The 23,790-nt window shown below is 42.6% G+C and overlaps 1 protein-coding gene across 2 annotated transcripts in view; it reads left to right on the top strand.

Annotated features, from left to right (window-relative positions):
• C3H2orf92 (chromosome 3 C2orf92 homolog) overlaps positions 1–23,790 on the top strand; it is a 34,947-nt gene that overhangs the window by 10,775 nt on the left and 382 nt on the right. The window contains exons 3-7 of one of the 2 annotated variants that reach the window (XM_060187508.1): positions 7,031–7,135; positions 8,646–8,717; positions 11,326–11,436; positions 14,510–14,660; positions 23,373–23,471. In XM_060187508.1, coding sequence (XP_060043491.1) covers positions 7,031–7,135; positions 8,646–8,717; positions 11,326–11,436; positions 14,510–14,660; positions 23,373–23,471 — 538 coding nt within the window. Of the gene's footprint in view, positions 1–7,030; positions 7,136–8,645; positions 8,718–11,325; positions 11,437–14,509; positions 14,661–16,620; positions 17,042–23,372; positions 23,472–23,790 lie in introns of those variants that run through there. The other variant, XM_060187509.1, reaches the window with a different exon arrangement.

Genomic DNA, 23,790 nt, shown 5'->3' with positions numbered 1-23,790 from the left:
ATAGGTGTGCCCCTCCCCCCATCTTCTCTCTCTGGATCCTGATAGAATTGGAGTTCAGAGCCTTAACATTTACCCGTCTGGGAGTTTTTTGTTTTTATCTAACCAGAGCACTACTCAGCTCTGGTTTATGGTAGTGCAGGGGATTAAGCCTGGAACTTTGGAGCTTCAGGCACATGAGTCTCTTTGCATAACCATTATAATATCTCCCCCACCCCTAAAATTCTTTATGGGGTGCCGAAGGTGGAAGGCCTGGCTTCTGTAATGGCTTCTCCACTGGACATGGGAATTGGAAAGTCAATCCATATCCCCAGCCTGTTTCTGTCTGTCCCTAGCCAGGTAGTGCTCTGAGGGGGTGAGGTTCCAAGACATTGGTGAAGTCGTCTGCCCAGGGAGTTCAGTATGAAGTTGTAGTAGCATCTGCAACTTGGTGACTGAAATGCAGTAAGATATAAAGCAGGAAAACATGTTTAATGAACAGGAACCATAAATTAGAAATAGAGCAGATGGGGATAGGAATTGTAAGGTGGATAGAAGCTAGGAAGTCTATTTTAGTTATGTTCTCGGGGCCCATGACTATGGTCATTTTTGCTGGAGCTTGATAGCTAACCTGCAGGTGGACTAAAAATATTGTCTGGGAAGATTGTGTCAGACTTGAGAATAGGATTAGCAAACTAGATTGGGCAGAGAGTAGCTTCCAAACCTGAAGGAAATATATAGATACAATAGTTATTTGCCATGTTGATCTGACCCAGGGCCCACATTCTCTCCCCCCCCTTCTATTATACTTGATAGGGCAGAGTGAAATTGAGAGAGGCCAGGTGGTGGCGCACAGGACCTGGGTTCAAGCTCTTGGTTTCCACTGTAGGGGGAAAGCTTCACAAGTGGTGAAGCAGGTCTGCAGGTAACTCTCTGTCTCTTTGCCCCTCGCCTCTCAATTTCTGTGTCTATCCAATAATAAATAATTAATTAACTAAAAAAGAAAAAGAGAAATTAAGAAGGGAGTTGAGACAGAGGGAGAAAGAGACCTGCAGGTGGGAAGGGGTCAGGTGTGTGGGGAGGTGGTTCAAATGGGTTCTTGTTCATGGTAATGTTTGCTTAACCAGGTGTGCCCCTGCCTGGTCCCCTCTTGACTTGATCTTATAAGCCCCCATTTTTTCAAAGCTGATTTATTCTTTCCTTTTATTTTTACTTTAAATTTTTTTTTTTTTAGTCAGGGGTAGATAGCATAATGGTTATGCATAATGGTTTCTTCCATAATGGTTATGCAAAGAGACTCTCATCCCTGAAGCTCCAGAGTCTCAGGTTCAATCCCCTGTACCACCATCATTCAAAGCTGAGCAGTGCTCTGGTAAAAAAAAAAAAATAATAAATATATATATATATATATATATATATATATATATATATATAATACAAAGTAGAAAGTATCGACGAAACCATAGGATAAGAGGTTGATTTACTTTTTTTCTTTTTATTTATTTATTTAACTTATTTATCTCCTTTTGTTGTCCTTGTTGTTGTCTTGTTGTAGTTATTGTTGTTGTTGTCGTTGTTGAATAGGACAGAGAGAAATGGAGAGAGGAGGGGAAGACAGAGAGGAGAGAAAGATAGACACCTGCAGACCTGCTTCACTGCCTGTGAAGCGACTCCCCTGCAGGTAGGGAGCTGGGGGCTGAACCAGGATCCTTACCCCGGTCCTTGCGCTTTACGCCACCTGCGCTTAACCCGCTGCGCTACAGCCTGACTCCCAATTTACTTTTTATGAAGGAGTATGCATGTGTATAGTAAGGTATCTCAGTTGCTTTAGGAAAAAATACTCAGTTGTTCATGATCAATTATGATATTGCATGACATTGTATTATGGATCATTTGTGTGTGTGTGTGTGTGTGTGTGTGTGTGTGTGTTTGTGTATAGTGGGGGTAGGGGCAGGGGCTTGAGGGGGAGGAATCAGAGAGGAAACACACTGCAGCACTGCTTCACAACTTGTGAAGCTTACCTCCTGCAGGCACTCCTATTCAGTGACTAGGATCTCAGCTTGGGTCATCAGTAACCTGCATGCTCTACCAGGTGAGCCACCAATATAATGATATATTACATTTAAGTGCAAGTACATTATGCAATCATAGAAAAGAAGATGAAAGCTGGTATCCTCAGGTTCGAGCCCCCGGCTCCCCACCTGCAGGGGAGTCACTTCACAGGCGGTGAAGCAGGTCTGCAGGTGTCTCTCTTTCTCTCCCTCTCTCTGTCTTCCCCTCCTCTCTCCATTTCTCTCTGTCCTATCTAACAGCGACATCAACAACAATAACAACAACAATAAAAATTTTTAAAAGAAGGAATATTGTATACATGAGGCTCTGTCACCACCATCACCCGCCCCCCTGCCCCCAACACATACATCTGAAAAGGGAAGAAGGGCTGAGGAGATAGAATAGTGGTTGTGCAAGAAGTTTTCATGCCTGAGACTCTGGCCCCAGGTTTAACCCCTGGTACCACCATAAGCCAGAGCTAAGAAGTGTTCTTGTAAAAGAAAAAACAAATAAACAAACAAAAAACTCCATTCTTGAAAAGAGGAGGAGAAATTAATGTAATCATGAAATATTAGTAACCCTTGCAAATACATAACTTCATGACTTTTTTTTCTTTTTTTTTTTATTTAAGAAAGGATTAATTAACAAAACCATAGGGTAGGAGGGGTACAATTCCACACAATTCCCACCACCCAATCTCCATATCCCACCCCCTCCCCTGATAGCTTTCCCATTCTCTGTCCCTCTGGGAGCATGGACCCAGGGTCATTGTGGGTTGCAGAAGGTAGAAGGTCTGGCTTCTATAATTGCTTCCCTGCTGAACATGGGCGTTGACTGGTCGGTCCATACTTCCAGTCTGCCTCTCTCTTTCCCTAGTAGGGTGGGTCTCTGGGGAAGCGGAGCTCCAGGACACATTGGTGGGGTCTTCAGTCTAGGGAAGCCTGGCCGGCATCCTGATGACATCTGGAACCTGGTGACTGAGTAATGAAGCTGAAGGGTTGTCATTCCACACATGAAGTCTCTGGACACAGTCTGAAGTGAAGCATGTTGAGGTGGCGATCGTTGCGTTGATTAGGTTGTGATCGGCAGATGCAATATTATTTGATATGGATTGGGAGAGGCATACGGGAAAGTGGACCCTATCCAACGGTTCCAGGACTGGGGGAAGTAGAGGCTGTATAGTGGAGATGTGAGGTTCCTGCTGTCTTAGGGTTCAAAAAGACAATGGATAGTTAATGTTATCATCACATTATTTGGTAATTGGGTTAACTTTGAAAAGTCCTTTTGTTAGGGTTTGCTGTACAGTACCCAGTATCTTGTATATAGCTGTGTTCTCAGTTGCTTCTGATCTACTTGGTCTAGACTTTTGAGAGAGTCTGCATATCAATTACACAGCCTATATATTAAAAAGATTCAGTTTGTGTTTTGAAAAACTTCGAGACATACAACTAGTTTTCCCCCTCTCGTATTAATTAACTAGTGATTTATATGACTACATTTTACTAGGAGTGTACATAAACACCATTCCCACCACCAAAAGACTGTGGCCCATCCCTCCCACCCACTCCCACCCCCCACTGTCCCAGGAAGCTGCATGTCTACCCCTCACCACAGGGTTTTTACTTTGGTGCCATACTTACAATTTGGTCAGGTCCTGCTTTTAGTTTCCCTTTCATATTTTCTTTCTCAACTTCTGTTGATGAGTGGGATCATCCCATACTCATCTTTATCTTTCTGACTTAGCTCACTTAACATAATTCCTTCTAGCTCTGTCCAAGATGGGTCAGAGAAGGTGGATTCGTTGTTCTTGATAGCTGCATAGTATTCCATTGTGTGCATATACCACAGCTTTCTCAGTCACTCATCTGTTGTTGGGCACCTGGGTTGCTTCCAGGTTTTAGCTATTATGAATTGTGCTGCTATGAACATAGGAGTACACACCTCTTTTTGGTTGGGTGTTATAGAGTCCTTGGGATATAACCCCAGGAGAGGAATTACTGGATCATATGGAAGGTCCATGTCTAGCCTTCTGAGAGTTTTCCCGACTGCTCTCCACAGATGCTGTACCAATTTACATTCCCACCAGCAATGTAAAAGGGTTTCTCTGTCCCCACAACCTCTCTAGCATTTGTTGCTGCTGTCCTTTTTGATGTATGCCATTCTTACTGGAATGAGGTGGTATCTTAGTGTTGTCTTAATTTGCATTTCTCTGACAATCAGTGACCTAGAGCAGTTTTTCATATGTTTGATAGTCTTTTGGATCTCCTCTGTAGTGAATGTTTTGTTCATATCCTCTGCCCATTTTTGGATGGGGTCATTTGCTTTTTTGGTGCTAAGTTTGCTGAGCTCTTTATATATTTTGGTGATTAGTTTCTAGTCTGATGTATGGCATGTGAAGATCTTCTCCCATTCTGTGAGGGGTCTCTTTGTTTGTTTAATAGTTTCTTTGGATGTGCAGAATCTTTTCAATTTGATGTAGTCCCATTGGTTTGTTTCTGCTTTCGTCTTCCTTGCAATTGGGTTTGATTCATCAAAGATGTCCTTGAGGTGTAGGTGGGAAACTGTTTTACCAGTGTTTTCCTCTAAGTATTTGATTGTTTCTGGTCTGACATCTAGGTCTTTGATCCATTTGGAGTTGAATTTTGTTTCTGGTGCGATAAAGTGGTTCAATTTCATTCTTCTGCATGTTACAACCCAGTTTCCCCAGCACCATTTACTGAAGAGAGCCTCCTTCTTCCATTTAATCCTTTGGGCCCCCTTATCAAAGATTAGATGTCCATAGGTGTGGGGAATTTATTTCTGGGCTTTCAATTATGTTCCACTGGTCTGTGTGCCTATTTTTGTTCCAGTACCATGCTGTTTTGATGATGATGGCTTTATAATATAGTTTAAGGTCTGGGAGTGTGATGCTTCCATTTCTGTTTCTTTTCCTCAAGATGGTTTTGGCAATTCTAGGTGTTTTCAGGTTCCAGATAAATGATTATAGTGTTTGTTCTATTCTCTTAAAGAAGCTTGGTGGAACTTTGATGGGTATTGCATTAAATTTGTATATGGGTCTGGGGAGAATATTCATTTTGATGATATTTATTCTTCCAATCCTTGATCATGGGATATCTTTACATTTCTTGGTATCAGTTTCTATTTCCTTGAGTAGCGACTCATAGTTTTCAGCATACAAGTCTTCCACTTCTTTGGTCAACTTTATTACTAGGTATTTGATTGATTTTGCTGAAACAGTGAATGGGAGTGATTTCTGGATGTCTTCTTCTTCAGATTTAGTGTTTGCATAAAGAAATGCCACTGATTTTTGTACATTAATTTTGTAGCTTGACACCTTGCTATATTGCCTAATAACTTCCAGTAGTTTTCTGCTGGATTCTTTAGGTTTTTCTATGTATACTATCATATCATCTGCAAATAATGAGAGCTTGACTTCTTCCCTTCCAATCTGTATTCCTTTGATTCCTTTCTCTTGCCTGATTGCTATGGCAAGAACTTCCAATACTATGTTGAAGAGTAACGGTGACAGTGGACAGCCCTGTCTAGTCCCTGATCTGAGGGGGAATGCTTTCAGCTTCTGTCCATTGAGTATGATGTTGGCTGTAGGTTTGCTATATATAGACTCCACTATCTTGAGGAATTTCCCATCTATTCCCATTTTTTGTAGAGTTTTGAGCAAGAATGGGTGTTGGATTTTGTCAAAGGCTTTCTCTGCATCTATTGAGATAATCATGTGGTTTTTGGCTTTGCTTTTATTGATGTGGTGAATAACATTGATTGACTTATGGATTGAACCAGCCTTGCATTCCTGGGATGAATCCCACTTGGTCGTGATGAACAATCTTTTTGATATGTTGCTGTATCCGGTTGGCCAAGATCTTATTTAAAATTTTGGCATCTATGTTCATCAGAGATATTGGTCTGTAATTTTCCTTTTTTGTTCTGTCCCTATCAGCTTTTGGTATCAGGGTGATGTTGGCTTCATAGAAGGTGGAAGGGAGTATTCCTGTTTCTTCAATCTTATGGAAAAGCTTAAGAAGTATGGGTACTAACTGTTTCCTGAAAGTTTTGTAGAATTCATTTGTGAAGCCATCTGGTCCAGGACTTTTGTTGTTGGGGAGGTTCTTAATAACAGTTTCAATTTCTTTGTCTGTGATTGTTGCATTTAGATTTTGTAGTTCTTGTTGGCTCAGTTTTGGAAGGGCATATGCTTCTAGGAATTGTTCCATTTCTTCCAGATTCTCTAGCTTGGTGGCGTATAGTTCTTTATAGAAGTTTCGCAGGATTCTCTGCATTTCTGTGGTGTCAGTTGTGATATCTCCTCCATCATTTACAGTTCTATTAATTTGAGTCTTCTCTCTTTTTTGTTTGGTGAGTCTGGCTAGGGGTTTGTCAATTTTGTTTAATCTTTCAAAGAACCAACATTTGGCTTCATTGATCTTTTGTATGGTTCTTTTATTTTCGATATTGCTTATTTCTGCTCTATCTTTAGTGATTTCTGTTCTTCTGGTTGCTTTAGGGTTCCTTTGTTCCTCTTCCTCTAAGTCCTTGAGGTGTGCAGTAAGGTCGTTCATTTGAACTATTAGTAACCCTTGCAAATACATAACCTCATGACTTTTAAAAACCTGTTCTGCTTAGTTTTTACCCCCTGTAGTCTGCCCCCATTTGGGAAGAACATCTTGGGGAAGAACTTCAGACATATTAAAACTATGGCAGGAACAAGAAGGAAAATTATTACACTAAATATTGTGAGGCTTGGGCAGAATTTATAGTTGCATGGTGCCCAGGATAGCTAATGTAATTCCAATTTTTCTGGAAAGACTAAAGTAGTTAGAACTCCCCTCTCCAAGACAAGATATAATTTGTATTTTATCACTGAGTTTGAAACATTTATCTACTGTGTTTATCAACTGCCTGAGTATTTACAGAGAAGGACTTACAGAGAAAAATATCTTAATCCTGCACTGCTGATACTAACATGCCTTTATTTACTTCACTTGAGATGACATTCTGGAGCAAGTGATTTACAAAATCCCTTATGGTAAACCTTTTGATGAATCAAGAAGAACAGCTGGCAAATCAATTAGAAAGAAAGACATCCAAAAAAGCAAGTATATGTCTTGAAAAGCATATATATTTATGTGCTTGTATATTGTATGTCATGAATCATGCAATCACTTAATCCTTCTCTACTTGTGGGACAAAGTCAAATTGAGATAAGAAGGAAAGAATAGTCTGAAATCCTCTCTGTAACCTCCAAGCTTATAATCTAAAGCGACCCTTGAAATTCATGTGTCAGTTTTCCTGGAAGTTTTTCAAGGGACAGGAGCTGGAATTGGTGTTCATGGTTCCTAACAACAGGAGTCCTGGGCAGTAGGATAGTAACTTTCCCTGGTAACACATGTATGACATGTATTTATGCTTTTTTTCAGTCTTTGGGGTATAGCTGGTTCAGGCGTTAGGATACCATTTTGTAGCTAGCACCAAAACCAAAAACCAAAAACTCACTTACCCCAGGCATATCCAGAGAAGTAACAGAAGTGAGGAATAGGCTCTTCCTAAAAGTAAATCCCTATTCTTTTTTTAAAGTAGATTTTTATGGTATTTATTTAGTCATAGGTCACAAGGATACAGTTGTATATCAGAGCTTTCCTGAGTGCAAGAAAGAATCTGGGCAACAGAGAAATAGGCATTGGTTTGGAATTTTGCATGGATATGTGAATTCCAATTTGTGAGGTCCCCCCCTACCCCCAGATATCTGCTTGGGGATTGAATCAACAGTCAACTGCAGTGTATTAGTGCCTTTCTCTAAAATGACATTTATAGTAATTAAAAATTAAAAACTTCAGTAGGTTTTGGCTAGGGTTCAAAAAATGGTAGTTTATTACATTGCAGGTTATTTAGGTACATAAAAACTGTGGCAACAAAACAGGCAAAAGGGGGAAAGAACCATTAGCCATGGCGTGAAGCTGTAAGCCCTTAGGCTAGTTACCATGGAAGTCCAGGGAGAAGGCGAGCAGACAAGGGCAGCAGGAGCAGAGATTAATTTCTGCCAGACACTTGTTTAAATTACTTCCTATACACCCACAATCCCTTGTGGGTTTGCCTATGACTATGCTTCTGACTGGATGTCAGGCTGACATCAGCCATATGCTAATTACATTCATGTCCCAACAGAATCCTCACTTTCAAATACACATTTCATTTAATTTCTTTTTGCCTCCAGGGTTATTTCTGGGGCTCCGTGTCAGTACTATGAATCCTGACAGCCACTCCCCCCCTTTCTTTATATTAGATAGGACAGAGAGAAATTAAGAGGGGAGGAGAAAATAGAGAGGGAGAAAGACAGAGAGACACCTGCAGACCTGCCTCACCACTTGTGAAGCATCCCCCCTGCAGGTGGGGAGCCGGGACTCGAACACCAATCCCTGAGCAGTTCTTGCACATAGTACTATGCGCACTTAACTAGATGTGCCACTGCCCAGCCTCCTCAAATACACATTTCTCAGTACAAGTTGAATTCCATATTGCATTTCCATGTTTGAAAAAAAAAATGTTTACTGATGAAAACTTGTTACTTCACCCGCTCTCTGTTTTCTTCATATATTACATCACAGTCACCAGTGTTGCAAGGAATTCTTCTAAACTAGAATTTTCCTCTGACAGCATGAACAGAACTTCCAATAATAGTAAGTGAAAATTGATAAAATTGTAGTTGGGGGGGTTAGTAGGTAATATTTCTTATACGTGCGACAATTGATTGTTCACAATCAGTGAGAGAGTGTGCATACAGATGATGGAGCTCAGTCTATCTCCTTGAGAAATACTTGGCTGGGGTGGGAGTACAATCTACACTTTATGATGCTTGAGGACCTGGGTTTGATCCCCCAACTACCACATGGGAGAAGCTGCATGCAGTGCTTTAACATCTCTCCTTCTTTCTGTGTCTCTTACTCTCTGTCTAAAGGAGGAGAGAGTCTGCCAGAAGCAGTGGAACTGTTCAGGTCTAGAGCCCCAGTGATAACCTTAGTAGCAAAATATGATTTAAAAAAATCCTATGGTCTGGAAGGTGGAAAAGTGGATAAAATGTTGCACTGTTCTGCATGAGGTTCTTAATATCCCCAAAGAAGACCTACACATTTCCTTCTGTAAATGGCATGATAATCATAAAGAGAGTTGAGCATCTCTTTGGTATCTGAGTCTACCATGGAAAAGTGATGTTTGGGTTTTGTACTGAGGTCCACACATGGGCTAGAATGGTAGTCCAATCAGTCCATGTCATTCATTTTTTCTGTTTAGTGCTACCCAATTGTTCCAGTACCATTTATTAGAAAGCCCATCTTTTGAACCTTGAAAAATTCATGTTAAGTGAAATAAGTCAGAAACAGAAGGATGAATATGGGATGATCTCACTCTCAGGCAGAAGTTGAAAAACAAGATCCAAAGAGAAAGTCCATCTTTGCCCCAGTGGTCTGAATAAGCCCTCTATTGTATGCTAAATTCTCATAGGCTATATACATAGTCTTTCCTTGAGCTTGTCCTTGATAGATAATAGTACCAAGAATTCTTTAATATTATTTACTTATTTAATTAATTAATTAATTAATTTTTGAAGGCTTGAGGCTATTTATTCTGTGAAGGTGTTTTCTTTTTTTAAATTTCTTTATTGGGGCATTAATGTTTTACATTCAACAGTAAATACAATAGTTTGTACATGCATAACACTTCTCAGTTTTCCGTATAACAATACAACCCCCACTAAGTCCTCTGTCATCCTTCTTGGACCTGTATTCTCCCCCTCCCCACCTCAGAGTCTTTTACTTTGGTGCAATACAACTTATTTTTATTTTTAAAATATATTTTTTTATTAATGAGAGAGAGTGAGAAAGAACCAGACATCACTTTGGTACATATGCCATGGGGATTGAACTCAGGACCTCATATCCGAGAATCCAACACTCTATATTCTGTACCACCTCCTGAGATACATATTATTTATTTATTTATTATTGAGTAGAGACAGAGAGAAATTGAGAGAGAGGGGAGATAGAGAGAGACACCAGTAGCCCTGCTTCACTACTCATGAAGCTTTCCCCCTTGCAGGTGGGGACCAAGGGCTTGAACATGGGTCCTTGTGCACTGTAATGTGAGCACTTTACCAGGTGCTCCACTGCCTGGCCCCATACCAAAAAGTTTTAATTAGAGCATGGAATAGTATGTTTTAATGTCTTGTACGACTAGTTTCCTCTACAGTATTTGTTTTATTTTTTAAATTAAATTAAATCTAATTTAATTTTATTTAATTTTATTTTATTGCCTCCAGGGTTATTGCTGGAGCTCGGTACCTGCACAACAAATCCACTGCACCTGAAGGCTAGTTTTTTCCTTTTGTTGCTCTTGTTTATCATTGTTGTTGTTATTATTATTGTTGTTATTGCTGTCATTGTTGGATAGGACAGAGAGAAATCAAGAGAGGAGGGGAAGACAGAAAGGGGGAGAGAAAGATGGACATCTACAGACCTGCTTTACTGCTTGTGAAGCACCCCAACCCTCGTAGGTGGAGAGCCTGGGACTTGAACCAGGATCCTTGTGCTGGTCCTTAACCCACAGTGCTACCACCCTGCCCCCCAGTATTTGTTTTCTAAGCTATTGTGTGTGTGTGTGTGTGTGTGTGTGTGTGTGTGTGTGTGTTTGTTAGAAAAGTCATGATGTATTTTTCAATGCAAAAATGTGGCATGAATTTTCTGAACACCATTTATATATGTATTTGTAAATCTGTTGATTAATTTTTTCTTTATTTTATCTGATATGACAAATTGAGAGGAATAGAGAGATAGAGGGAGAGAAAGAGAGGCAGCTGCAGCTCTGCTTCATAACTTATGAAGCATCCCCCACAGGTGAGAGCAAACCCCAATCCTCACTTCTCCACTTGTCAGGGAGAAGGCTTATGCATGGTGAAATGGTACAGCAGGTATCTCTTTCTCTCTTCATATTTTTCAATTCCTATAAAAATATATGAATATATGTATATATTAAAAAAAACAAAGGTCTACTTTGTACTTGGACTGGTGTCCAAAGCCTCCCCCAGCTCCTTACTCTGGATAGTGAAAGTTACTTTTGTTATAAAACCAGAATTTGTTATGTGGAAAACTGAGTAATGTTATGCATATACAAACTATTGTATTTACTGGCGACTGTAAAACATTAATGGAAAATATGTTAAAAATAAATAAATAAATAAATAAATAAAACCAGAACTTATCACAGGTCAATGGTTGTTCTCTTTTATCTTTGTAGGTCACATTTCAGAGGAAACAGAGGATAAAGAACCTTCTGTGCTTGACAGGAGTACAAATAAGCAGTTAATATCTTTTGATAAAAAGACACTTCAAGGAGCAACAAAATCAGGTACTAACTTATATAGCATTTGGTAAATAAGATTTTTTTTTTTAATTGCCAGCAGGGTTATCACTGGGGCTTGGTAAGCCTGCCCCAAAATTTCACTGCTCCAGGTGACCATGCTTTCTTTTCCTGTCTTCATTTTTGATGTGTATAGAGAGAAATTGAGAGGAAGGTGGAGATAGGGAGAGAGAAAGAGAGATACCCTGCAGCAGAGAAAGAGAAATATCTTGCAGGCCTGCTTCACCACTCATGAAGCTTTCCCCCTGCAGGTGGGGACTGGGGGCTTGAACCTAGAGCCTTGCTTTACTGTAACATGTGTAACATGTGCTTTTCTGGGTGTACCACTGCCCGGCCCCCTAAATATGATTCTTAAACATCCAGATGACTTCAGAATGCATTGGTTTGCCTCTTGTCGTATTTTTAAAAATAATATTTATTTATTTATTTATTCACTTTTGTTGCCCTTGTTATTTTATTGTTGTAGTTATTGATGTCATCGTTGTTGGATAGGACAGAGAGAAATGGAGAAAGGAGGGGAAGACAGAGAGGGGGAAAGAAAGATAGACACCTACAGACCTGCTTCACTGCTTGTGAAGCGACTCCCCTGCAGGTGGGGAGCCGGGGGCTTGAACTAGGATCCTTATGCTGGTCCTTGCACTTTGCACCATCTGCGCTTAACCTGCTGCGCTACCTGCCTGACTCCCATTTTGTTGTATTTTAATAGAATAGATATCAGAATACTTTTCATTCATAAGAGCATATAATCTGAGGCCAGGTGTTGGTGCATCTGGTTGAGCAAACATGTTACAGTGCACAAGGACTCAGGTTCAAGCCCCTGGTCCCCACCAGCAGGGTAAAAGCTTTGCAAGTGGTGAAGCAGTGCTGCAGGTGTCTCTCTGTCTCTCTTCCTCTATATCTCCCCTTCCTTCTCAATTCTGTTTATCCAATAAATAAATAAATAAATAAATAAAATAAAAAATTTAAAAGCATATGATCTAAGTTAAAATCATGAATTTATCACTAACAATAAAAAAATTGTAGATTAAACTAGCTCCAAGAATTTGAGCACTTAAAAAAAATGTATGTTGTTTCTATAGTCAGGGTAATTTACAACATAAGCATATTCTGAGCACCTGGTGTTAGTGTGCACTGAGGCTTTCTAATGAGTAGGAGACTAAATGTCAAATGTTAACCTAGTTTCGATCAGCCAGACCTGTAAATAGTGGAAGGAAACTTACCCAATACTGCAGGGTGCAGATAACAAGTCCAGCAGGCCCTCCATGTAGCCATTGGCTGTCAAAATTATACCCACTTGTCACTTTTTAAAAAAAATTATCTTTATTTATTAATTGGATAGAAGCAGCCAGAAATCAAGAGGGAAGGGGGAGATAGAGAGGAAGAGAGATAGACACCTGCAGCCCTGCTTCAGCACTCATGAAGCTTTCCCCTTGCAGGTGGGGACCAGGGGATAGAACCTTGGTTCTTGTGCACTGTAACATGTGCGCTCAATCAGGTGCACCACCACAGGGCCTCACTTGTCACTTTTTTTTACGTGATTTATTTTGTTCATTACATATGAGAGAGAAAGTTTCATAAGAGACAGAGAAGTAAGTTAGAACACCACTCTAGTATGCGTATTGCCAGGTATTGAACTGAGAGCCTCAGTCATGAAAGTCCTGATACTTTATCAACTGAGCCATTTCCCCAGATACTTGTCACTTTTTTTTTTTTTTTTGCCTCCAGAGTTATCTCTGGGGCCTTGTGCCTGCACCACGAATCCACTGCTCCTGGAGCCCATCCTTTTCCATTTGTTGTTGTTGGACAGGACAGAGAGAAATTGAGAAAGGAGGGGAAGGTAGGGGGAGAGAAAGACAGACACCTGCAGACCTGCTTCACCACTTGTGAACTGACCATCCTGCAGGTGGGGAGCCAGGGGCTTGAACCAGAATCTTTGCGCTTCATACAACGCAAGCTTAACCTGGTGTGCTATCACCCAGCCCCCTGTTTGTCACTTCTTAATTCTATGAAGTTAAATGCTGGATTATTTCCACAAAGCCCATGGAGTTGCCTGGTACTGCTGCTTCTCAGTACAGTACAGGTGAAGGCTGGAAGTTAGATGTGGTCAGTTTTCTCTCCATAATTGGAGAAAACCCTTAGCCAGCACTCTCCTATCTGCATTTCTAGGCTCCCCTCAGCAGCAGTATGATTCCTGTCATGTGCCCCTGTGTCTCTTCCCTCGACCTATTCAAAATAGGATGGCAGAAACTCTAAGAGTCCTGATATCAGCTAGATCCTTTTTGAGAGCTAGCTCTGCTTGCCTTGTGTTTCCAAGCCCATACTTGGTGACATTCCAAATCTACCCTTGCAAGTCCCTAGAAAGTTTCCAGAGTTCAGGATCCTCTTTGTTACCATGTTTCTCTTATGTCAGGAAATCCCCCCACACCTACACACATGAGCCAGACTGTATGTATGTGTGTGTGTGTTCTGAGATGGAGGGTAGGGGGATAATCAAGGGACAGCAGAAAAGAGGCTGTATCCAGCCCTGGGAAAAGCATAGTATTGAATAGTCAATAGAATATTCTGCCTCGTTGTTCTTAAAAACAACTGCAGTAGAATTTTTCACCTCTCATAACCCTCTAGCTGAACTGTTCTTTTTATTTGTTTGTTTGTTTGTTTGTTTTACATCTGGGATCACAGCATGATGATTCTGCAAATGACTTTCATGCCCAAGGCTCTGAGCTTGCAGGCTAAATTCTAAATTCCTAGCACCACCATAAGCCAGAGTTGAGCAGTGTTCTGATATAAATAAGTAACCAAACACACAAAAGCAAACAAACAACATAACCTTTTTGGTAGCTTTGCTGCTTGATAGTTTATATTGTCAGCATCTCACCTCTAACATCAAATGGCTTATGAATACATTTCCCTAAAAAGAGCCAGTTCCTTACCTAAGAGGACACTTGGAGACAGTGGCATAGATGCTAAGGTTTTCATTGTGGCTTCAAGTTCAACTGTCAGGTTGTCCCTGCAGCTCTGTGTGGGGTAGTTTGTTGACACTGCCATGTGTGTTCTCATTTAGATATTCGAAATAGAGACATACCATGCGCACAATTCCTGCAGTTCCTTGAGAAGAACATCATCATTGCTGCTTTGACAGTGGCTGGAATCCTCGTGGTCACAATGCTGCTGCTGTTTGTGTTGACTATACCCACCAGGAAGAAGCGGCCATTGTGAGTGGCTATTGACTCCCATCTTCTTTCAAGGAGCATGCCTCTTTGTACTCTTGTTGTTCCAGAACTCTGCACATCCTGGATTTAGGATGAGGGCAGGGGCTTGTAAGCCTGTTTGTGTGCTAGAATCACCTGGCATGTTCAGCAGATTTACAGCTGCCACTGGCTGTCTACCTTTAGTATTACTATGGTGGCCCTCATGCACAGCTGGCTTTGGGGATTACTGACTTGGTATGCTTGCCTCTAAAGGCCACAGCAGATTAGGACATGCTGATTCCTGTAGTGGAGGCTACCAAAACCAGACATGGCACAGGTCTGACTGAAAGATGGGCAAATAGAAATGTGAATGTGGTACAAAAAACAAAGGCAGCAGAGAACAATCAGGCTGTGAGGGTGAGAGCCCGCTGGCATTCTGGCTGTCCACATTGGTACAACAGTACTGGTTGTGGGGATATTAAAAGATTCTGCTGGCTAGTGAACAGTTCCTGTCTAAAAACCTCTCACAAATTTCCCAGTCTTCCCTGCCATGGGCCTTCTTATAAACCTGCAAGTGGAGGATTAGTGCCGGGCACAGCAGGGGCCTCTAGAGCTCTGCTCCAGAAGTGACCATCTTGATCAATCAGTGCCTTTCTGTTCCAGTTGTTAGATGAAACACCCTTGAGCTTAGAGGTGACTCTGAACCATGAGTAGGCTCTAGAAAGCAGTAGCTTATAAAATTGTGCTTAAGCAGTAGTAGCACCCTGTTTTCCATCCCTGGGTTCACACATTTCATCCCATAGAGAAGAGCAGCTTTCTCAGCACCCCTCCCACCCCCAAACATACACACACTCCAGGCCCTGGCCAGACTGTGTTGTTTACTCAGTTTTTTTGCAGTACTGTGTGATGAGCACCCACGTATCAATTCCCCACTGTCTCCTCCTGACTCTGAGGCAACAACATTCGAATTTCCCACAAGCACAACAGGCCTTGCTTTCTCTAAAAGTGACCTTGGAAATGCTAAAGCTGGGGCTGGGTGGTGGTGCACCTGGTTGAGTGCACATGTTACAATGCACAAGGACCCAGGCTCAAGCCCCTGGTCTTCACCTGGTGAAGCAGGCCTACAGGGGTCTCTCTGTCTCTTCCTCTCTGTATAAGTACCGTGTGCTAACCGCTTGCATCACTGGAGCTCCTGTCTCTTCCTCTCTATCTTCCCCTTCCCTCTCGATTTCTGGCTGTCTCTTTCAAGTAAGTAAAGACTTGAAAAAAAAAAAAGGATGGCAGGAAATGCTAAAGCTCTGATTAGTAGCCAAGTCAGGACAACCATCATCACTACCACCTCACATCCTGCTTGTTCTTCTGAGACAGGAATGGGTCCCCTTAAGCAAAGGGGGAGCCCCAAATATGGCCTGAAGTTAGAAAGGTAAAGTGCTCTTGGGAATAGACTTTTAAAAAATTTATTTTCCCTTTTGTTGCCCTTTTTTTTTGTTGTTGTTATTGATGTTGTTGTTGGATAGGACAGAGAGAAATGGAGAGAGGAGGGGAAGACAGAGAGGGGGAGAGAAAGATAGACACCTGCAGACCTGCTTCACCGCCTGTGAAGCGACTTCCCTGCAGGGGGGGAGCTGAGGGCTGGAACTGGGATACTTAGCCGGTCCTTAGCCGGTCCTTGCGCTTCACGCCACCTGCGCTTAACCCGCTGCGTTACCACCTGACTCCCCTGGAAATAGACTTTATCTGACTGGGGCTTATTCACAAGGCCAGCCATTTCCTTCCATCCCATGGAGAAACCAAAGCTGTGGAGAGTCTGGGTTAGTTATGAAAGTGGGGGTGGAAGTGGAGGAAAGGAGTTTCCCAGAGGCTGTGTGCCGCCCAAAGGCAAAATGAAATGTCACCACACACTCACCCTCAGATAACTCAGCCTCTACAGCCAGTGTTCCTATATGTGGAGTGTGCAATGAGATTTTTGTGTGTTTTGTTTCAGGTATCCTCCAGCAAACGTGACATATAACATTTTTGTATTGAATGGGAAGACTTGGTGGCAAAAGTGTCAGAAAACCGCAAAAAGATATGCAGAAAACCAGAAACAGTTGGAGTCTAGCTCCTAAGTTTGAGCCACATGGTGGGGGCAGTCAAACCAGGATTTAAAAGCTGCAGTGAAAGGAGATTCTAGAGCCAAACATCGTGGAGAGACGGTTGGATTTCTGGCTCTTGAGAGGCACTCCATAAAATCCTCACCAGCTTGCATCAGTCTTAAACTGACTGAGAACCTCTCCCCCCCCCCCCCCCCCGGTGTTTCTAGAAGTATGGCACTAATGATTAGTGCAGGAGACTCAGCATATTTGCCTGAGACAAAGCCTGATAAGCCATGGCTGTGTTTATTTATTAAAGCAATGATTCACTTATTCAGCCACTCATTGAACAGATATTCACTGAACACCTGACATTGAAAATACATTGAAAAATACATTGAAAAAAATGAAACTATGCCAGGTAGGCATAGCAAGTTTCTGAGGAGCCAGCAGACAGCTGGAAGCAGTGAATTTTATGCCTAATTACAAGAGAAGCAAACGTGTCTTGCAGGAACCACAGGGGAGGCACCAATGGTGGGAACTGGAAGGAGACATGGGAAGACAAGATAGAGGCAGGCAGTCAGATCTTCATTCTGGTGGGGAATCAGCTCAGCTTAGCTCCCCCCTGCTCAGTCCCTGTTCAGCAGCAGCTCATATCTCCTCTCTTTCCCCTGCCTTATCAGCTCCTAGGACAGTAGCTCCTTCCTCAAGCCTCAGCTGCAGGGGCTTCTCAGCAGCTCTATATCTATTTTTTAATATTTTATTTATTCATTCATGTATTGAATAGATACAGAAAATGAAAGGGAAAGTGGAGGTGGGAAGATATATATATATATGGGAGAAAGAGAAGAGAGAAATGCCTGCTGTACTGTTCCACTGCTCATGAAGCTTCCCCCCTCTGTAGATGGGGACCAGGGGCTTGAATCTGGGTCCTCATGCACTGTAACGTGTGCGCTCAGTTGTGTGCACCACCACCTGGCCCCAGCAGCTCTCTATCTTTGCAGCTTCTCTCCAGGTCAGCAGGTCAGCAGGGCTGGCCAGCTCCTAGGGCAGCAGCAGCAACTGCTACGTGGATCAGTGCCTACATCTCAACTGCAGCAGCATCCCTCTCAAGGCCCTCACTAAAGTCCCCCCAAAGCCCTCTAGGCTCTAGCTGTTTAAAATCCTCCAAAGTCCCTCAGCTTCTTCAAGGGCTTCTCTGTATCTCTTCATATATGAGAGAACAAAAGTGGCCTCTTGCCAAGAGCCCAGGACTATAAACACGCTCGATACTGAGCATGTCCCCCAAGGTCACTGGGTATGTTTACTGCCTGGTTATGTACCCAGACACCTGTTTTCCTAGGTAGGAAAACCTAATGGTCTGAGGTAGGAAGGCCTGACCAAGGTCAATTTTCCTATAAAAGGGAATGAGGCTTGGGATGTTTTTGGGATCTAGAGGGGGAACGTAGGGTATTATGGGGGAATGTAAGACTGGGTGTAGTTCAGGCAATGCTCACCCCTACACTGGAAGGCAGTCAATGTGATCTGTGCAGGGGCTGTCACAGTGGCCTCTGCAAGGGGACACACTGCAGTATGCACTCCAGGCTGGTCCTCCTCTCTGGGAACTAACTTGGGTTTCACACATGGTAAGGTGTGTGCTATACCAGTGAACTACCTCCTGGCCTCAAGATTCATAATTTTTAAATTTTATTTACTTCATAAGATAGAGGGGAGCAGAAGGGGCAGACCAGGGCTCCACTCCAGCATATGTGGTACCTATGTCTGAGCCACCTCCCCAGCCTTGGGGTTAAATTTTTTTTAATTAATTTTTGACGGAGGTGTGTGTATGTGCGTTTCAATATTTAGAATCCTGAGTTGGGCTTGAAAGGATGCACTACTCTATGAGGAGAACTCCCTCAGGAAGGTGCAAGGGAGTCTATAGCTACCAAAGAACATGCAGTTATTAGCAGCACAGTGTAGAAATGGGGAAAATCAGGAGAAGTGGAGGGGAGCAGCAGGAAGAGGGAATTATAAAGGGAGTATTTTCTTTGAGATGTGTTTTAATTTTCAGATAGCTTTATGGAGTTGGTACCATTATTATCTCCATCACCCAGATGAGAAAACATGCTCAAAATCTATCAGTTATAAACAGCAGAACTGTTAGAAAGACAGTGAAAGGAGAGAGAAACATGTACCCCAAGTGTTGGGAATCACACAAACTCCCATAGGAGAATGGATTAAATGAGCTGAGTAGATTAAATTGTAAATAATTACAACCTTTTGCATTTCAGAGCTCAGCAAGTGCTATTATTGTTGAAGGCTGTGGTTCTGATGCTGTAATTTCACCTTTCTTCAGTCTGCAGGCACACTTTCTTTATCCTCAAAGAGAAATATTCACTCTGCAGGCACACTTTCTTTATCCTCAGAGAGATATACTCAGTCTGCAGGCACACTTTCTTTATCCTCAGAGAGAAATACTCAGTCTGCAGGCACACTTTCTTTATCCTCAGAGAGAAATACTCAGTCTGCAGGCACACTTTCTTTATCCTCAGAGAGATATACTCAGTCTGCAGGCACACTTTCTTTATCCTCAGAGAGATATACTCAGTCTGCAGGCACACTTTCTTTATCCTCAGAGAGATATACTCAGTCTGCAGGCACACTTTCTTTATCCTCAGAGAGATATACTCAGTCTGCAGGCACACTTTCTTTATCCTCAGAGAGATATACTCAGTCTGCAGGCACACTTTCTTTATCCTCAGAGAGATATACTCAGTCTGCAGGCACACTTTCTTTATCCTCAGAGAGATATACTCAGTCTGCAGGCACACTTTCTTTATCCTCAGAGAGAAATACTCAGTCTGCAGGCACACTTTCTTTATCCTCAGAGAGAAATACTCAGTCTGCAGGCACACTTTCTTTATCCTCAGAGAGATATACTCAGTCTGCAGGCACACTTTCTTTATCCTCAGAGAGAAATACTCAGTCTGCAGGCACACTTTCTTTATCCTCAGAGAGAAATACTCAGTCTGCAGGCACACTTTCTTTATCCTCAGAGAGATATACTCAGTCTGCAGGCACACTTTCTTTATCCTCAGAGAGATATACTCAGTCTGCAGGCACATTTTCTTTATCCTCAGAGAGATATACTCAGTCTGCAGGCACACTTTCTTTATCCTCAGAGAGATATACTCAGTCTGCAGGCACACTTTCTTTATCCTCAGAAATACTCAGTCTGCAGGCACACTTTCTTTATCCTCAGAGAGAAATACTCAGTCTGCAGGCACACTTTCTTTATCCTCAGAGAGATATACTCAGTCTGCAGGCACACTTTCTTTATCCTCAGAGAGATATACTCAGTCTGCAGGCACACTTTCTTTATCCTCAGAGAGATATACTCAGTCTGCAGGCACACTTTCTTTATCCTCAGAGAGATATACTCAGTCTGCAGGCACACTTTCTTTATCCTCAGAGAGATATACTCAGTCTGCAGGCACACTTTCTTTATCCTCAGAGAGAAATACTCAGTCTGCAGGCACACTTTCTTTATCTTCAGAGAGATATACTCAGTCTGCAGGCACACTTTCTTTATCCTCAGAGAGATATACTCAGTCTGCAGGCACACTTTCTTTATCCTCAGAGAGAAATACTCAGTCTGCAGGCACACTTTCTTTATCCTCAGAGAGAAATACTCAGTCTGCAGGCACACTTTCTTTATCCTCAGAGAGATATACTCAGTCTGCAGGCACACTTTTTTTATCCTCAGAGAGATATACTCAGTCTGCAGGCACATTTTCTTTATCCTCAGAGAGATATACTCAGTCTGCAGGCACACTTTCTTTATCTTCAGAGAGATATACTCAGTCTGCAGGCACACTTTCTTTATCCTCAGAGAGAAATACTCAGTCTGCAGGCACACTTTCTTTATCCTCAGAGAGATATACTCAGTATGGAAACAAAGAGATTGTTTTCTCACATGGGTTTTATGATGGCGGGAGAAGGGAATCTAACAAAAGGGTTTACATGTAGGAGGAAAACATCTCTGTCAGGAACCCCCCACTTCCTTGATAGTAGAGACATCCAACTCAAGGGATTCAAGCGCAGGCCTCTGGCTTCAGATCCAGCCATGCTGAGGGAAGGTTTCTAGTAACCTTAACTTCTATCCATCACCAAGAAAACCTGCAACGACTGACCCACTTCCTGCTACCCATCACACCTTTTAGATGTTTTCACTTATCCATCTCAATTTTGCCCTCTTTCTTCCCTTTCTATGCCTGATCTCGACAAAAACAAACAAACAAAAAACAGGACTTTGATCAGGGCTCTGTCTCTGTTTCTAAAGCCCTGGACTTATTTGAATGATGACAGTGTTGTGTGTGCCCGTGAATTTAAGAAGAGGGCGGGGAATGCTACATAAATTTAAAAGGGATAGGGTTAGGTAACCAAGACAACAACAACAACAAGACCAAGGCAAGATGAGAGGGTTGGAACTGACCTACAGTTCTCCCTGGGGAGAAGGGCTGGTGACCAAGCTCAGCCACTGGTAGTCAAAGATTTTACCTCTCATGCCTAGACCTCTAATAAGTCCCTCTCTCCACTGTCACTAGCCATCTCCATCAGGAGCAACATATTGGCCCCTTTTTGGGATCCTATAGGACCTTGCCCTCAATATGGATCAATAGTGGTAGGGATTGCCCCATTCTCAGAAGAGAGGTCGGACCAAAATCCTCTACCACCTGAGGAAAATGGGTCTGGTAATGGGTGCAGCCTAGAATGTTCCTAGCTAGGACCACAGAATGCGAACTCAGACCTACAGGGATGCAGAGGTCACACAGGCTCCTGCACTGAATATAGGCCCCAGATCAAATCGATGGAGCTTACAGTCAATGGTATTTAGATACTTTTCCCAGATTTGGGAGCTACTGTCTTCTCTGATTGAGCCTTCTAGTCCTTTTTGCAACCCTGACACCATCTTTCCAGATAATACCTTGGGTCCACCTGCATGTTAGCTGTCAGGCTCAGCCAAAAATTAGTAAAGTTATGGGCCCTTGGAATATACCTAAAATGGACCTACTAACTTTTTCCAAAATGGGAACCCCAAATCTCATTTGCTATTTTCTTGTCTTTAGGTTCCTGATTATTAAACAATTTGTTCTGCTTTATATCTTAATGCTTTTTTAGACACCAAGTTGCAGATGCTACCATGACACCAACCTGAATCCCTTGGGCAGACAATTCCACCAATATATCCTGGAACCCCATCTCTCCAGAGCCCTGCCCCACTAGTGAAAGACATAAACAGGATAGGGGTGTGGATTGACCAGCCGACACCCATGTTAGGAAAAAAACTGATTGCATGAGCCAGGCAGTGGCATACCTGGCTAAGTATACAATTATAGTGCACAAGGACCCAGGTTTAAGCCCCTGGTCCCCAAATACAGGGGGAAAGCTTCATAAGTGGTAAAACAAGGCTGCAGGTATCTGTCTTGCTCCCTCTCTGCCTCCTCTTCCCTCAATTTCTCACAGTCTCTGTCCAATAATAATTAAAAATATAATTAAGGGAATCGGGCGGTAGTGCAGTGGGTTAAGAGCACATGGCACGAAGCACAAGGACCCCGGTTTGAGCCCCCGGCTCTCCATCTGCAGGGGAGTTGCTTCACAGGCAGTGAAGCAGGTCTGCAGGTGTCTATCTTTCTCTCCCCCTCTCTGTCTTCCCTTCCTCTCTCCATTTCTCACTGTACTATCCAACAATGATGACATCAATACCAACAATAATAACTACAGTAATAAAACAACAAAAGGGAAGAAATCAATAAATAAATAAAAAAGAAAACATAAAAAATACAATTAAAAGGAGTCAGGCTGTAGCGCAGCAGGTTAAGCGCAAGGACCAGAGTAAGGATCCCGGATCGAGCCCTGGCTTCCCACCTGCAGGGGAGTCACTTCACAGGTGGTGAAGCAGGTCTGCAGATGTCTGTCTTTCGCTCCCCCTCTCTGTCTTCCCCTCCTTTCTCCCATTTCTCTCTGTCCTATCCAACAACGATGACAATAATAATAACTACAACAATAAAAACCAGGGCAACAAAAGGGAATAAATAAATAAATATTTAAAAAAATACAATTAAGATATTTTTTAAAAAGGCATCCTGACCAGAGAGAGGACCCCCAGAAATGGAGACTTGGGGATGGGACCTAGAGAAATTACCAGATAGGCTGGGGAGCTGAAGGCAGCAGGACTCAGAGAAGAAAAGTCTGTGGGATTTCATAGTGGGTTTGGAACAGGTAAGCAAGCTTCTGAAGAGATCTCATGTCCTGGAGGGCAGAAGTGGTGGGTAAAAGAGCCCTCTGCCCCAGCTGCCTTTGAGGTTTCAGCGTGGACACCAAGGGCTAGAACTACCTCTAGTCACTGAGGGAGTGGATGTGAGGGTAGCATCTGGTCAGATGTACTATTTTGGGGGTGGGTGGATACGAAGGGAGGAAACAGGCTGAGGAGGAGTGTGGCCAGAGCTGGAGGTGGTGAGTACACAAGTATAATTCTATGTAGGGTGCCCAACTTGGGATTCTGCTTGGCTTTGCAAGATATTCATTCCTCTGCTCATTTGTTTGCTTTGCCAGAGCTTCATGGGAGCTCTGCACCTGCATAATTCCACAATTTCTGATGCTTTTTTTTTTTTTTCAATTTCAGAAACAGAAGACAGGAGACAGAACACAGCACTGCTCCACTGCTCATGAAGCTTTCCCTTTCCATGTGGTACTGGGGCTTGAACCTGGATCCTCAAGCATGGTGAGCTGTGTGCTCTGCTGGGGAGCTTCTTCCAGCCTCTCTGTGTTTTAATGACATAACTGATTTCTCTCAGAAATTCTTCCTTGATGTCTGTGGCAGTACCACCATGAACACGCCCAATCTGGTCTGATCTCGGAAGAAATTCTTCCTTTATATCCACAGGCTGCATTTGGGTTCCTTTGGGTGCACACAATATCCAACCTTCTTCTTTCCCTTCCTCAGTCTCCCTCTGGGCTGAACTGCCTGCTCCTCTAGCCTGAGAGCCTTTAGGGCAGGGATAGGGCTGCCGTTGTGGCCCACTGGCACACAACAGTGCTCT

The sequence above is a fragment of the Erinaceus europaeus genome, chromosome 3 (assembly GCF_950295315.1).
Source record: "Erinaceus europaeus chromosome 3, mEriEur2.1, whole genome shotgun sequence".
In the NCBI taxonomy this organism is placed as follows: domain Eukaryota; kingdom Metazoa; phylum Chordata; class Mammalia; order Eulipotyphla; family Erinaceidae; genus Erinaceus; species Erinaceus europaeus.
The sequence above is the reverse complement of the archived record's forward strand: the minus strand, read 5'-3'. Positions and strand labels throughout refer to the sequence as shown.